Raw genomic sequence first — 15904 nt, forward strand, 5'->3', positions numbered from 1 at the left:
GTGTCTGTGTGTGTGTGTCTGTGTGTCTCTGTGTCTGTATGTGTGTGTGTGTGTGTGTGTGTGTGTCTGTGTATGTGTGTGTCTCTGTGTGTCTGTGTGTGTGTCTCTGTGTCTGTGTGTGTCTCTGTGTGTCTCTGTGTCTGTATGTATGTGTGTGTGTGTGTCTCTGTGTCTGTATGTGTGTGCGTGGTGTGTGTGTCTCTCTGTGTCTGTGTGTGTGTGTCTCTGTGTGGTGTGTGTGTCTGTGTATGTGTGTGTCTCTGTGTGTGTGTGTGTCTGTGTGTGTGTGTGTGTGTGTGTGTGTGTGTGTCTGTGTGTGTGTGTGTGTCTCTCTGTGTCTCTGTGTGTGTGTGTGTGTGTCTGTGTGTGTCTGTGTGTGTGTGTCGTGGTGTGTGTCTCTGTGTGTGTTCATGGAAACTTTAACCAACTGTAGCTTTTGAAGTTCACTAATTTCCAATAAATAAGCTTTAACACTTTGATTCAGCCAATCAGCATCTGTCTGTGCCTCTCTCTCTCCCCCTCTCCTCTCTAACGTGTTACCAAGACATTTTTCCTGTTACAAACCACAGCTGCTGCTTCACCTCCATGTTGGGCGGAGGTGTTGGGCCGTCCGTGTCACATCGGGCTGAGGGACGATGGGCCGAGGACGTCTCCTGTGGATCCTCTGTGAGTGCAGCGCTCTTCTATCTGTCTTTAATGTTTCCTATGTTCGTTTGGATCCTCTGTGTTCTCTCTGAGCTCAAACCTCAGCAGCCTCACATCCTCCCACAGAGCACATCCTGTTCAGACTCAGGTTCAGGCCTGACTCTGCTCCCCAGGCTGGACTGGAGGTGCAGCAGTGCTAACAGGCTGCAGATCCGAGGGTCCTGGTTCAGGAGCTGCAGCCTTTAAAGGCCTGATCTGCAGACAAGTGTCCAAAAAGTCCACCTGGACGTTAAATAGTTTGGTTTGATTAAAGTGAGCTCTGGTCCTGGTGGCTCTGGTTCTTTAGAACATTGACATAGACCACAGCTGGACTCAGCACTGAGTCCTGAGGGGAGCAGAGCGTCTGGTCTGTAGACTCTCTCAGCTCATGTGTCTGTGTTTCCAGGTGTGACCCGGCTGCTCGGCTCCACCACAAACCCAGGTCAGTGAACCTCTTCGACATGAAGGTTCTGTCTGACAGAAGACAACCTGATCTTTGTCCTCTCTGTCCTCACAGCTGGTCTGAAGGTGAGTCCCAGCAGCTCTCAGCTGTTTGAAGGAGACTCTGTGTCTCTGAGCTGTGAGGAGGACGACAGCTCTGCTGGATGGACTCTGAGGAGAAACACCACCAGAGACTCCAGGACTCCGTGTGAAGACTGGGGAGAAGCAGCTGGTTCTTCCTGTGAGATGCGCTACCTCCTCCCCTGGGACAGTGGAGTGTACTGGTGGAGTCCAGACAGGGACAGACCAGCAGCAACCTGACTGTCTCTGGTAAGATGAGCCTGTGGACTCAGTGCTGATGAAGCTGTGTGTGTCTGCATGAAATGCTGTAGTGTGTCTCTGTGTGGAGGTGGAGCAGTGATCCTGCAGAGTCCTGTCCTCCCTGTGATGGAGGGAGACCCCGTCACTCTGACCTGTACAACAAGGCCCCCTGCCTCCACCCTCCCAGCTGCTTTCTATAAAGATGGCTCCCTCCTCAGCACTCAGCCTGCAGGTCACATGACCATCCTCCATGTTTCCAGCTCTGATGAAGGCCTCTACAGCTGTGACATCAGCGGTCATGGAGAGTCTCCACCCAGCTGGATCTCTGTCACAGGTGAGGAGCTCCACCTTGATGTCTGCACTTATTTCATCCACATGTTCAGCTGAAGACAAAAACAGCTCAACGACCGTTCAAATCCTTTTTATGATTTATTTCAGCTTCACCCACTCCTCCTCCTCCTCCTCCTCCTTCATCAGCATCCCCAGGTCCTCCTCCTCGTCCCCTCCTCTGTCTGTGCTGCTGTCTGTCCCCTCCATGTCTGCTGTGGTGCTGCTGGTTGTCCTGGTTGTGCTGCTGAGACGATGTGTCTGCAGGAAGCCTGACGGTGAGACAGTCTCATGGTGGTTTGGCCTGGTTCCTACATATGAGGTCTGGTGGTTGAAGCTGACACTCCACCCAGTCCCTGTCTGACTGAAGACATGTCTCCCTGCAGGACTCGCAGTGTCGACTGAAGCAGAGGACGGTCCGGTTTCCTCAGCAGAACCAGACCAGACAGGAGGTACAGCAGCTTGTCATGTTTGTCTGGGGGTCCATTCAGAGTCTAGACTGTCTGTGGTTGAACAGGGGAGCAGAAACGCCAGGACCTCCATGTCTCCTCTTGCAGGATCCTCCATTCAGGATCCTGCAGGAGGAGACACGGAGGTCTGAGTCTCTGCATGCTGTAGGCTGACCTGCACCTGGTGGACCTTGCTGTTCCCTCCTGCACTGTGAGCAGTTCAAAGTAGACGAGGACTCATCAGGTCCACCTGCTGACAGGTCTGGTTTTCAAAGTCAGTCAGGAGAACTAAGAGTCCAGCAGCAGGACCCCAGTGTCTGCAGATCATCAGACTGTCCTCTGTCCTCTCTGTCCTCTGACCTTTCTTTGTCTCTTGAACTCTCTCTGTCCTCTCGGTCCTCTGTCCTTTGACCTGTCTCTGTCCTCTGAGTCCTCTGTCTGTCCTCTGAGTCCTCTGAGCTGCCTTTGTCCTCTGACCTGTCCTCTGACCTGTCTCTGTCCTCTGTCTCCTGCAGACAGTGACCCAGCAGCACTTTACTCCATCAGAAGACGAACAGACGTCATTTATGGAGAAATCAGCATCAGGAGCAACACGAGGAGAGGTAACACACACACACACACACACACACACACAAACACACACACACACTCTGTGACCACAACACTCTCTCTCTCTCTCTCTGTGTTCAGAGCTTCCAGCAGATCCAGCAGTTGTGTACTCCACCCTGAAGCCCGCTCCTTCACAGCTGTGTGAGTCCTCCGAGGAGCCACAGAAACAAAGACACACACACAGCATCAGATGAGTGTGGTTCAGCGCTCAGTATGTTCAGTGTGTGTGTTCAGCGCTCAGTGTGTTCAGTGTGTGTTCAGTGTGTGTACAGTGTACCGTGTGCAGTCACTGCACCTGGAGGACGTCTGAACACCATCTGTATCTGTAACTGAACATGTTTCATGACAGGAACAAATTTTAAAGTCATATTTCTCTCAGAACTGTGAGTCTGAAAAATGTTTTTCTTTAAATTTTTTTCTTAGGAATTTAAACTTGATGTCACTGTAAAAAAAGTCAAATTTATTGTCTTAAAATATTTTTTAAAGTTGCTTGTAATTCCTCAAAGATTTCACAGTAAATGTCAGGGTGGGTAGAGAGAGAACAACCCAGCAGTGCATTCTGGGAGTTGTAGTTTGGATCACCACAGCAAAGTGTGTGTGTGTGCACAGCAGCTTCAGTTTGTCAGTCTGTGAGGAAAAACCAAATAAAGTGATCTGACTTATATCAAACATGTGGACACATTCTCTTCTTCTTCTTCTTGCATGTTCAACCTGAAGCTTCCTGTTGGTTTTAGTTCCTCAGATGGTAAAAATACCTAGTCTGATGTAATAGTCTGAGGCGATGCCTCTCTCTGAGTCGACAGGCTGAGACCACAGCTCAGAAACTGGCGGCAGCACACACACACACAGAGGTTCAGCTGTCTTTGTGAGGACACTTCCTCTCACATTAACCCTTACATCTCAGTGATTCAGCCCGACATAAAAGGACTTTTAACCCTCAGACATTTTAAACAGTGACTAGATATAAACATGTCCTCACTTTGACGGCCTTACACACAGTGGACAGAGCAGCTGAGCCTGAGCCTGAGCCTGAGCCTGTGTCTGAGTCTGAGTCTGAGTCTGTGTCTGAGTCTGAGTCTGAGCCTGAGTCTGAGCCTGAGCCTGAGTCTGAGTCTGAGTCTGTGTCTGAGTCTGAGTCTGAGCCTGAGTCTGAGCCTGAGCCTAAGTCTGAGTCTGATATCGACGATTCTCGATATCTAACGTAAGCGAAACCGCGAACGTGCAGATATCCAGCAATCTCAGCAGACATATTCACTGCTGGCTCTGTCTCGGTGAACTTCCTCGTCTGCAGCCTTCTTAAGCACCTCTGCCTGTCTCGTAAAACCCCAAGTGTCTCCACACTTTAGAGTGGAAACTAGCAGAAGGGTCTTCGACTTGTTTTTCATTGTTTTCCTCACTTCTTCTCTGTTGCTGTTACTTAGCTTGTGTTCTTCTTCACTGGCCGCTGCTTCCGCCACTTTACCCCCATTTACTCGAAATATGGATACTGGCAAAAAGAGATACAGATACAGAGAGCACAGCAATACAGTGCATGATCAGTTTTAAAGTGTTTACAGGAACTGCTGCTTCCTGCACTCAGCTCCAGGAAATGAGAACCTCACAGCAAAATATGTCGACAAACAGAGGCTGATCTTATCAAAGTGACATGAACAGAAACAGAAAGAAGGCCTTGTTGGTCCCTGGTCTCACCCCACACAGGGACAGAGGAGTCCTGAGGACACTTACCCCTCACAGGGACAGAGGAGTCCTGAGGACACTTACCCCTCACAGGGACAGAGGAGTCCCGAGGACACTTACCCCTCACAGGGACAGAGGAGTCCTGAGGACACTTACCCCTCACAGGGACAGAGGAGTCCCGAGGACACTTACCCCTCACAGGGACAGAGGAGTCCTGAGGACAGAGAGACTCACAGGGTTTTTTTGTGTCACAGGGTTTTTGTGTGACAGTCTGTTCACAGCCGCTCTGTGAAACCACTTCCTCACTCAGGGTGGAGGCAGCAGTAACTCCTCCACCTTGTTCTCGTTACAGCAGCAGCTTAAAGAGTAAACCTCAGTGAGAGGTGAACATGTCATATTATAAACAGCTTCTGTTAACCCAGAACAGGCTGCTCTCAGCCTCAGTGCTGCGTACATACAGCTGAATATTATTTATAATATTATTTAATAGGGCTGTGTATTGGCAAGAATCTGGAGATACGATACATATCACCATACACATGTCACGATACGATACGATATACGATATATCCCGATACTGTAACAAAGACGATATATTGCGATTATGTGTGTGTATGTATACACACCTCTCGTATCTCGTCTTCGGTGTCGGCCATGTTCAGCGTCAACATTGAGCTGTGTAACAACGACTAGAGAATAAACAGCTACGGCGTGGAGGCTTAAGCAGAGCTGCTGAAAGAGACGGTGACTAAATCACTGAGGCAAACATTTGTTGTTCGCAGAAATGTTACATGGAAGCATTTTTTCTGGCATCTGGGTGTGTGTGTGTGTGTGTGGTGTGATCCCATCAGCTGTTGACTGGGAAGAGGATGCAGTAAGTGGGAGGATTGATAAATGGACACATCAGGGCCTCCTCCTCAGTCACACTATTTAACTGCTGAGAGTAAACTTGTTAGGAGTCACTTGTGGCGTTAGTCCAGCGGCTCACTACGGTCACTCCGGGTGTGTCGGCCAGAGCACTAACTTTAGGATGAACTTCCTGAGGTATGTCCTTCTGTGCTGTCCAAAGAGAGGAGGCAGAGGCCGGATGACTGATTTATTTGGCGTCCGCATTCTCACATGGCAATTATATAGTCAAAACACAAACTAACAGAACAATGTAGCGTAGTAGAAACTTAAATACAGCAGATTAACAACATGTATACATATACACATATACACCTACGCACAGACCACTGGCCCAAGGGCGCTGCTAGCTGCTAGCTGCTAGCTGTATGTTACTCTGCAGACACCATGCACTGGAAAAGTCAGGTCACCAGTCCTTCTCTACAAAACTTGTATTAACAGAACTCACATGGCTTCTTCAACCCTCATCTTCTGTTTGTAGCAGGCTGTCCCCACATAACTAGCATGGTCCTCCTGCAGGAGGCTGGAACATTAACACAAACGTTGTCGGGACCCAAGCGTGTACACTTCATAAAAAGTTTTTTTTAATTATTTCTAATATTTTATGTTTATATGCTTTATGTATTTCATAACCTACGATTGGAAAAACACAAAATATGCAATATTTAAAAAAATTGAGGTGCCAAGAGGGTTACTTGGTATAAGGCCATTACAGCCTTGATAATTGATAACAATAATAGATTTTGATGCATTATTATTATTGAAGTAATAAGAGATTATTTTTAAAAATGAAAACTTTTTACCCTTAGGCTCCAAACAGGTCCCTCCCTTTCATAAAAGTGTGATAAAAATGTTACACACAGGTATGTTTTATCACTGCATCCATTGTTTAAAACACAGAGAGAGAGAGAGACCTGCATGAGAAATATATTTTCTAACCACCAACGTCACTCGTTTGTACACAGAGTCCATACTGGAATATTGGATGAATTTTCACACACACTCATTTATTAACAGATTCATTTCTCTTTCTCTCACACAGTATATTCAGCCACTTTCTAACCTCTCTTTTACACTCTTCACACACACTGAGACCATTTTTGTGGTGTTCAGCTATTTTAATTCTTGCATTCTGCAAGATAAGAGATCTAGGCCTTATTATTATTATTATTATAATTATTATTATAATTATTATTTATGGCATACGTTCAGGTCTATGAGGTGGAAACAGGACAGTATAACATAAATTGAAAAATTAAAAATTAAAGAAAATTACAAAAAAACATCTTGACCAAGTTTCACACATTTAGCCTTTGAACTGACGATATTTTAAGAAACGAAAACAAAAAAACCCTAAATGTACACGTTCAGGCCCAAACAAGCCCCGAGGGTTAACGACCCAAAGACACTACTACACCTTCTGTGGGACCCTTCAGGCAAAGCTAACGTGCCGACAAGCAGAACCTACTGGGTCACTGCAAATATCCTCTGTGCAGAGCAGGAACTCAGAGCATCAAGCAGCAGCTGACATGTAACTTTGAGTATATACTGTACTTCACTTCCATGGGCGTCGCAGCCGTGGGAGATGTGGGGAATGTGACACCTACACCTTTTCTAAAATCACATTTCATCCCCCACAGTTTTTGGAGATGTAACATATTTAAACAGCCCATGTGCACAGAAAGACGTCTGAGAAAGGGAATGAACGACCCCACAGAGCGGTGGAGAAGACTCCCTGTCTCTGATTGTGCACACATACAGGAGGCAACGCACATTGGTCAAGGTAGCTTGAGTGACAGACCTTACAGCCAATCACAGCGCACCCGCCAGTTAGCGGTTTAAGGACCTGGACTCTGTGACAGAGGTGTGTCAGAGGAGGACGTGGTCCAAAGTAAAGACCATACTGGACTGTCCCTCTGACCCGCTCCACACTGTGCTGACCAGCTACAGGAGCTCGTTCAGCAACAGACTCCGACTCCCATGATGCACCGCTGAGAGACACAGGAAGTCATTCCTGTCTCCATCAAACTACTGAACTCTGAACTGTGACAGTTCTCAGACACTGTACATTCATACTGGTTCATTCATGTCCTGCTCTTTACTGTAAAATATGTTGTTTGGATACAACTCAGGGATTTAAATGCTGTCTAGGTATTTAGATATTTATTATATATTTAAATGGCATACTAAATAAAGGAATTCTGATTATATCTGAATATATTTCTTCAACTTATCAATACGTGGTGTACTGAACAGAATGTAGGTGAATTGTAAGAATATGAGTGAGTGGCATAAATAGCTTACAGTGTTGATGTTGGAAGGTGTAGATATCTGTAGATATCTGTAGCTAATGCACACTTTTCTAAAGCTTGCTGCACCCCTGTTCACTGCAGACAAGAGGCTGTCCAGCTGCTTCATCAGAAGGAGACGGGGCGGAGGATTCGGGGGAGGAGTGAAGGCTGCTCTTCATCTGGCATCTTTTAAAGATCACCAGACCAACAGCAAGGATCAGACCAACAGAAGCGATGGCTCCAACAATCAGTCCAACATGTCCTCCACTGCTCCTGTCCTCCTCTCCTCCCCCGCTGTGTGCTTCTGTGTGACCTGCAGAGCAGAAAGAGCTGTGATCAGTCTGAAGAACATCACACTGCTGTCAGACATCATCTGCTGCCACACACACACACACACACACACACACACACACACACACACACACACAGACACACACCTTGAACTACAGACAGACTGACAGTCTTGATGGGTTCATTCTCTAAAAGAACGCCTCTCTTCCTGCGGGTTGTTCCTTCCTGGACGACTCTGCACTCATATGTCCCGCTGTCCTCAGTCGTCACATTCTTCAGGATCAGAGACACGTCTCCATCCTCCTTCCATCCCTCCTTCAGCTCCACCCGACCCCTAAAAGATGGAAGCTGCTGTGCTGAGTCAGGTCGATTATTTCGATTCAGCAGGACGTATCCTTCTGTCTCCAGGTCGGCTCTGCTCCACTGTACAACTATGATGTTGGTCCTCTGTGTAGCTCTACAGGACAGAGTGACAGTCTGTCCAGTCTCAGCTGTGATTTCTGAATGGGAACAGAGCAGAGAAGTTAAGGGGTTAAACTGAGTCACATCCACAGCAGCGTCAGACAGAATCTATACACACACACACATGATTACCATTCCAATCGTTCGTGGTGGTTTCCTGACAGCAATACATGAACAGGGGAGTTGTGGTGAGCAATGGTGGCAATAATGCTGTCTTTAAGGGCCGTTACTGGAATAGAGCATGGAAGGGGTTCTAAACTAATCCCCGCTTGGACAGCTAATTCCTGATCTATGAGGCTCTGCTCAGGCCCCCAAATCCACTAGGGCTCGGACAGAAAATTTGTCCCCCTTTAGTACCAAGTGGCTCAACTCTCGCGATGATCTTCCAGCTGACGGCCATACAGACGGTTGTCCAGGCGGATGGTCAGGGTAATTAATTCCTCCGGGGTCCCTGGTAGTTTTTAAGGTGACAGGCGGTCCTTTATGGTGGGTCAACCCTGTAATATAAGCGTCGAACCACGTCTTCTCGTTGACAACAAGAAGAAGGACAACACCAGGCGGAGAAAGAACATCTCCATTCCATATGTGTCAGGAGTATCAGAGAAACTCCGCAGGATCTTCAACAACCATGACATCCCGGTCCATTTCAAACCTATGACAACACTGAGACAGAGACTGGTTCACCTGAAGGATCAGACTCCCAGGGAGAAACAGCAATGTGATATATGCAGTCCAGTGCAGTGAGGAATGTTCTGATCTGTACATTGGAGAAACTAAACAACCACTCCACAGAAGAATGGCTCAGCACAGGAGAGCCACCTCCTCAGGACAAGACTCAGCTGTTCACCTCCACCTCAGGGCAAAGGACACTCCTTTGAGGACAACAACGTTCACATTTTAGACAGGGAGGAAAGGTGGTATGAAAGAGGAGTCAAGGAAGCATCTATGTTAAGCTGGAAAAACCTTCCCTTAACAGAGGTGGTGGCCTCAGACATCATCTTTCTACCACATACAATGCAGTGATTCCATCCATTCCCAGGAAGTTTGCACATACTCACAGTAAGAACAAAGGGCTGTCAACCAGTCCCCCTCCGGCAGTTTCATAGTCGTTAGCCAGTCGTTAGACTCACCTGGCCCAGTCAGCCAGAACATCACAGGTAAGTATGGAAACATTTAGTGCTATTGTTTGTAAGTTTTTTAGTTTTACCCAGACCCACCCACTGAGGTCTGTGACCACATATAAACCATGTTTCCCACCAACAGTTAGAACTGATGAAGCTGCTGGATGAGCAGAGAAACGTCTTCTAGAAAACTCTACAAGTCCAGACGCCTCGCTTCAACTGCTCTACGTATGATGACCTGGATGACTGAGAATCTTCATCAACATGACTTTAAGTATACGTTTTTTTCATCCTTTGGCTGGGTATGCGACTTATACTCAGGTGCGACTTGTATATTGAAATACAGTTAGCTACCTTTGTGTCCTGACGTCCCATCACTAATATAACGGCAGCTGTCCTGTCCCTCTCCTGACAGTTCTCTTCCACTTCCAGCTGGTCCACACTTTGCATTCTGAGCAGAGGTGACGCGCACGTTCATGGAACTGAGCCTCAGGCCTCACCTGGCAACAAGGAATTCTATTTCCTGATTGGTCGATAGGTCGCTAATTCTAGACAGCTACAGTGCACAGTAGTCTGCTGATGTTTATAGGAGTTCCTGTGTGGTGAAGCTGATCATTTCTCCGCGTGAGGACTTGTTGAAATGTGTGTCTCACTCTCAATGCCCTGCAGCCGCACCACTTAGAGGAATTCAGGAGGCAACGTTATGCTAAAAACGTAGTGATGGCAGAACTTTTTCTCTCAAGGCTGTGCATCACCCGTGCTGTGATTGGTCTGAATTTATTGTGGGTGTGATGAATGTGATGAAGCCAAGAGGTTCTTCAGGTGAGAACACACAGACAGAAGGAGGAAGCACAGCGACCATGGACAGTTTAGATGAGCAGCTGCAAACAGCTGCTGGAAGGAGAAACACGGCGCACAGAGAGCGTCTGTCCACAAGGTGGCGATAAAAAACTAATCCCAGTATTGATCACGGTGTTACAGCGGCTGGCGCACAGTAAACACCGGGAGACGGGATGTGTTATTGCAGACAGTCATCCACACGTTCACAGAGTTAAACTCACACAGACCAGAGGTCTGCTACAGTCAGCTGCTCTGATCTGTTCCATCGCAGTAAATTCCTCTGCTAGTGTGCATACACTCATAAGACACTTAGCAGCTTTGTCTTGGACATTCTTTTATTTAAATAAAGCAATTTTACATTTAAAAAAAAGAATTAATGAAACAAATACAAAAATAAACTGAACAGTTAATAAAGTATTTGTGATTCTGATGTGCAACACAGAGATGACAAGTGTCCTCCTGTGGACTGCTCCAAGAGATGCTGCGATACCTGAGGAATGTCTTCCTGTGACACCACCCTGACAGAGAGCTGCTCCTTCAGACTCAGGTCAGGGTGCAGTCTGAGGTGATGGAGAAATGTCACAACATGTTGGATTATTTTAGAACTGATGGACTCTATCAGGTCATTTTGGGTCGTTTTGCCAAGATAATGTACATGACCGCCAGCTCCACCTTCCACTACTGGAGCAACAGCAGGTCCACTTGATGCTGCTGGTCAGTGCTGGGTGGTGCTGCTGAGGTGGAGGTGACAGCAGGTCCGCTTGGTGCTGCTGCATCAGTGCTGGGTGGTGCTGAGGTGGAGGTGACAGCAGGTCCCTTGGTGCTGCTGCATCAGTGCTGGGTGGTGCTGAGGTGGAGGTGACAGCAGGTCCGCTTGGTGCTGCTGCATCAGTGCTGGGTGGTGCTGAGGTGGAGGTGACAGCAGGTCCGCTTGGTGCTGCTGCATCAGTGCTGGGTGGTGCTGAGGTGGAGGTGACAGCAGGTCCGCTTGGTGCTGCTGAGGTGGAGGTGACAGCAGGTCCGCTTGGTGCTGCTGCATCTGTCAGGGGGTTGTGAGACGGAGGACACAAATGCAGACTTAGCCGGAGGTGAAAGCAAACTCAGAGTTTTATTGCAGGCTAGGTTCGGTACACAGAAGTTCAGTCCACGAGGCAGAGGTATCCCAGAGGGCACAGGCAAAAACCAGTGGTCAAAGTCCAAAGCAGTAATCGGTACACAGGAGTTCAGTCCACGAGGCAAAGGTAACACAAAGGGCGAAGGCAACGAACAGTAGTCTGATCAAAACAGGTGATACACAGGAACTCACTCAGAAAACCCACTGGGGAAATCACAAGAGCGGAAGGCTGCCCGGACGGCTGTGTCACAGGACAACTCACAAAACGAACTGGCAACAAGAGGGAGGAAACACACAGACTTCACACACAGGAGGGGGAAGACAACTGGACACAGGTGAAGCACATTAGGGTAATCACAGGAGGGGGAAGGGAGCACACATGAGGAAGGGGAAGTAACAGACCTGAAACACAAGGGGGAGATCAGTTTCAAAATAAAACAGGAAGTGACTAGTAAAACTAAACCTAATACAAACAGGAAATGAACTACAAAATAAAAGACCTGGCTGAAACCATGACAGCATCAGTGCTGGGTGGTGCTGCTCAGCAGCGCCTCTGAAGACAGAAGTCTAATAATAAACACATGATTTCAAGAATGAAATAACATGAATAATATAAATTCCTGAAACACCTGGAGACACATGCATGATGCAGACTACTGTATAACACACAGTATAATATGTATACACAGTATAATATGTATAACACACAGTATAATATGTATAACACGCAGTGAACTGACATGTGATAAACACACATAATATAAATAATATGAACTGTAACACAACAAACAGATGAGCATGTAAATGAACTCTATAGAGCTGCTGGATAGATCTCATGTTACAGGAGTGACATGACCGTTTCCATAACAACCAGGCCGTCCATACCATTAGCTGATATATGGCTATTGATTGACTAGCAAAGCATGCTATGCTAATCGTTCATGACGTCATCAATCATCGTTCTGCAATATCCTGTCAGTGACATCATCTTTACTGTAACATTACCTCTGTCTCTGTGCTGCTTTCCTCCTCTCCTCTCCTCCTCCCCTGACGTCAGACAGCCAGGGTTCCAGATCTGAAGACAGTTTCCAGCCCAAACTGAACGTAAAACCCGCCCCATGTGAAACAAACCAGCCCAAATCACAGCCTCCAGAATCTTAATGTTCACACTGCCATATGCAAGAAAAACACGTCAAATCACTAAGAAACAAGCAAAGAGTGCAATCAGGCAGCAGCACAGACTGACCGCCTTCCTGATGAATGCGTCACATGAATGCTTTAACCCTTCACTCGCTGACCAGCAGGATTTCATGTGCCATGAACTGATGTGGACCAATGTGATGCCACTGGACTGATAATATGATGGGAGGACAGTACCCACGGGCCTGAGTCACCGCTCCTGAAAACAGCTGAGTCCACGCGCGTGCACATGGATGCGTCTGGCAGCTGATGCACTTTAGAGACAGAACAGAGTCTCCATGCAGAGACAGCGTCAGAAATAACAAAAAAGAACACACACTCACCGTCAGCGGCCGCCGGCAGACAGACGCCCAGCAGGACGCCGAGGAGCGCCGCAGATGTCACAGCGCGCATCGCTCCGGCTTTGGGTCCTTGCAGGGTAAAGTCTGGATGAGCAGTGGACCAGCAGCACGGGGCGGGGTAGGTTTGCAGAGCTGTTCTTGTAAATCACGTGACTGCTAAAAGGTGCCGCAGAGCACTTACCCTGCTGGAAGCGCTGATCTGACCTGAGTATTTCCACACATTACGATGCTGAACGTCGAGTGGTCCGCTGACTTTCACTTGCTGGGATCCTTTCAGTTCTTCTTGTTCTTCTGCCCACACTTGAAACTGCCCGGCTGACACTTAAGGATGAGAGGGACAACTCAAGATCTCTTCCTTTGTTTAGAAGCCGGTTTTAAATTATAGGTTGATAAAATCATCCATCCATTCTAACTGCTCTCATTCATGTAGCGGTGGACAAAAAGCAGGCTGGGGGTCACTTCTCACTGTATGGAGAGAATGTGCAGAGGTCAGAGGTCAGAGGCGGGATGACATGCATCATACTCCTCACCTTCATGTCTGGGTGACAGACGTATTCAGTCATGTAGTGTCCAGAAAGCACACATCGCCCCCTGCTGGCCAGCTATGATGGAGCTGGGTAGGAGCTATGACAGTCTTCACCATAGATATGAACTGTGATCCATATTCAGTGGTCTCTCTCTGTCTGTCTCTGTCTCTCTCTCTCTCTGTCTCTGTCTCTCTCTCTCTCTCTGTCTCTCTCTCTCTCTCTCTGTCTCTCTCTCTCTGTCTCTCTCTGTCTCTCTCTGTCTGTCTCTCTCTCTCTGTCTGTCTCTGTCTCTCTCTGTCTCTCTCTCTCTCTCTCTCTCTCTCTCTCTGTCTCTCTCTGTCTCTCTCTCTGTCTCTCTCTCTGTCTCTCTCTCTCTCTCTGTCTGTCTCTGTCTCTCTCTGTCTCCCTCTGTCTCTCTCTCTGTCTCTCTGTCTGTCTCTGTCTCCTGTCTGTCCTGTCTCTCTCTCTCTCTCTCTGTCTCTCTGTCTCTCCCTCTGTCTCTCTCTTTGTCTCTCTGTCTCTCTCTCCTCCCCCTCTCTCTACCTCTCGCTCTCTCTCTCTGAGTGGACGGAGGGAGCTCGCTGAGCAGTGACTGAGAGCATTGCGAGTGGTTTTCTAGTTTTTTTCATTTTTCTATGTAATATTGTAATTAGTGAGTTGGTGTTTTTTGTAGATCGGGTTGTTTTGGAGATTTAGAGGGGTTTTTCGGGGGGTTGGTGTGGTGTGTGGTGGGTCGGCGTCTCGCCGTGCTGAGACGCCGGTATGGAGTTCACCAAACTCACCAGGAAGCACGGTGTGAAAGTGTCCCCGTCCTTCCCCTGCTCTGTGGAGCACTGCGGGCTGGCTGTGGGGAAAGCAGTGGGGTATGACAGCGTTAAGTCCGCGGCTCGGATGAACGGCGCTGTGGTGATTTTTGTGGATGACGTCGCTAAAGCGAACAGACTGGTAGAAAGCGGCGTCGTGATCAATGACGTGTTTGTGCCGGTGGCACCGCTGAGTACACCGGCAAAGAGAGTGATCGTATCGAATGTTCCACCGTTCATCAGCGATGAGTTTCTGCTGAGGGAGCTGGCGAGACACGGGAAGATAGTCTCCCCGATCAGGAAGCTGTCTTCAGGGTGCAGGTCTCCGCTCCTGAAGCATGTCGTGTCTCACAGGAGACAAGTCTTCATGATCCCGTCAAAGAAAGACGAGGAGCTGAATTTAGTGTTTCACATCAAAGTGGAGGACTTTGATTACACTGTGTTTGTTAACACTGGATCCATGAAGTGCTTTGGGTGTGGAGAAGAGGGGCACATAGTCAGAGACTGCCCTGAGAAGGAGGCCTCTGCTGAAAGGCCTCAGAGGGACAAACAAGGACAGGAAGACAGAGGACAGGTGCATGAGAGACAGGACGAACAAGGAACAGATGAACAGAGTAAAACTGATCAAACTGAGAAAACAACAGAAGTAAGTGAATTAAATAAACCAGCAGAGGATGGAGATGGGGTCACTGAGGAAGACCCAAAGGAAGAGAACCTTTTCAGAGTTCCTGCCCTTCATAGGAAACAGCTCAATGAGAGCAGTGTTTGTCAGAGCAGAAGAGGTGCAGTGAGTGAACATGAGTTACAACAGCAGGAAGGACCACTGGAACCTGAGTCTAGCATGGGAGAGGAGGAGGAGGAGGAGGAGAGTCAGACTGACTCTCAGACGTCGGCCTCCTCACAGCAGGACTGTGTGTACAGTGTACAGCAGGTGAAAATCTTCCTGCAGACCACAAAGAACATGAAGAAGGTGAAGGTGGAGGATTTCTTCCCAGACAAAGAGCTGTTTTTAACATGTGTGAGGTCTCAGATCAGAAGCCGGGGTAAAGGGGGCTACACTGACCAGGAGCTGTACAGACTGAAGAAGCTAGTCCTCAGAGTCAAACAGGAGCTCCGTCATGATGACAGTCTTCCAGCTCTGTAGGACAATGTGTGTGCTGACGGCCCTGTCCTGTCTGCTCCTCCTCACATTAAGAGCCATGAGTGATCTCAGGGTCGCCACACTGAATGTTAATGGAGCCAGAGATGTGAGGAAGAGGGCAAACCTGTTTGAACTGGTCAGGGTTAAACACATTGATGTAATGCTGGTTCAGGAAACGCACAGCGACACTTTAAATGAGACAGACTGGAGGAGGGAGTGGGACGGGGAGCTGGTTTTAAGCCATCTGAACAGCACCAGTGGAGGAGTAGCTCTGCTTTTCTCTAGAAACTTCCTGCCTGAGTCCCACACAGTGGAGGAAGTGATGGAGGGCAGGCTGATGGTGGTCAGAGCCAAGTATG

General features: G+C 48.0%; 1 protein-coding gene and 1 pseudogene across 1 annotated transcript; one reads left to right on the forward strand and one right to left on the reverse strand.

Annotated features, from left to right (window-relative positions):
• Positions 1-1901, forward strand: part of LOC114430898 (high affinity immunoglobulin gamma Fc receptor I-like) — a 3684-nt pseudogene extending 1783 nt beyond the window's left edge.
• Positions 1902-4069: 2168 nt separating this feature from the next.
• On the reverse strand, positions 4070-13456 carry LOC114430887 (uncharacterized). Its single transcript, XM_028398708.1, has 5 exons — positions 13057-13456; positions 8143-8496; positions 7810-8018; positions 4557-4722; positions 4070-4317 (listed from the first exon to the last, which is right to left on the reverse strand). Exons 1-5 carry the CDS (start codon positions 13124-13126, stop codon positions 4070-4072), a joined length of 1047 nt encoding a protein of 348 aa, XP_028254509.1. The 5' UTR covers positions 13127-13456.
• Between the last annotated feature and the right edge of the window lie 2448 nt (positions 13457-15904).

The sequence above is a fragment of the Parambassis ranga genome, unplaced genomic scaffold (assembly GCF_900634625.1).
Source record: "Parambassis ranga unplaced genomic scaffold, fParRan2.1 scaffold_31_arrow_ctg1, whole genome shotgun sequence".
NCBI classification, from domain to species: Eukaryota; Metazoa; Chordata; class Actinopteri; family Ambassidae; genus Parambassis; species Parambassis ranga.

What these genes read in the sequence shown, in the direction of transcription:
- LOC114430887 (XM_028398708.1), bottom strand. Translation starts at nt 13,126, where the DNA reads ATGCGCGCTGTGACATCTGCGGCGCTCCTCGGCGTCCTGCTGGGCGTC. An exon ending in TCTGCCGGCGGCCGCTGACG is followed by an intron (nt 8,497 to 13,056) that starts GTGAGTGTGTGT and finishes GTTCCCATTCAG; the next exon opens with AAATCACAGCTGAGACTGGA. An exon ending in AAGCAGCTGGACAGCCTCTT is followed by an intron (nt 4,723 to 7,809) that starts GTCTGCAGTGAA and finishes CTCTGTCCTCAG; the next exon opens with GACTCCTCTGTCCCTGTGAG.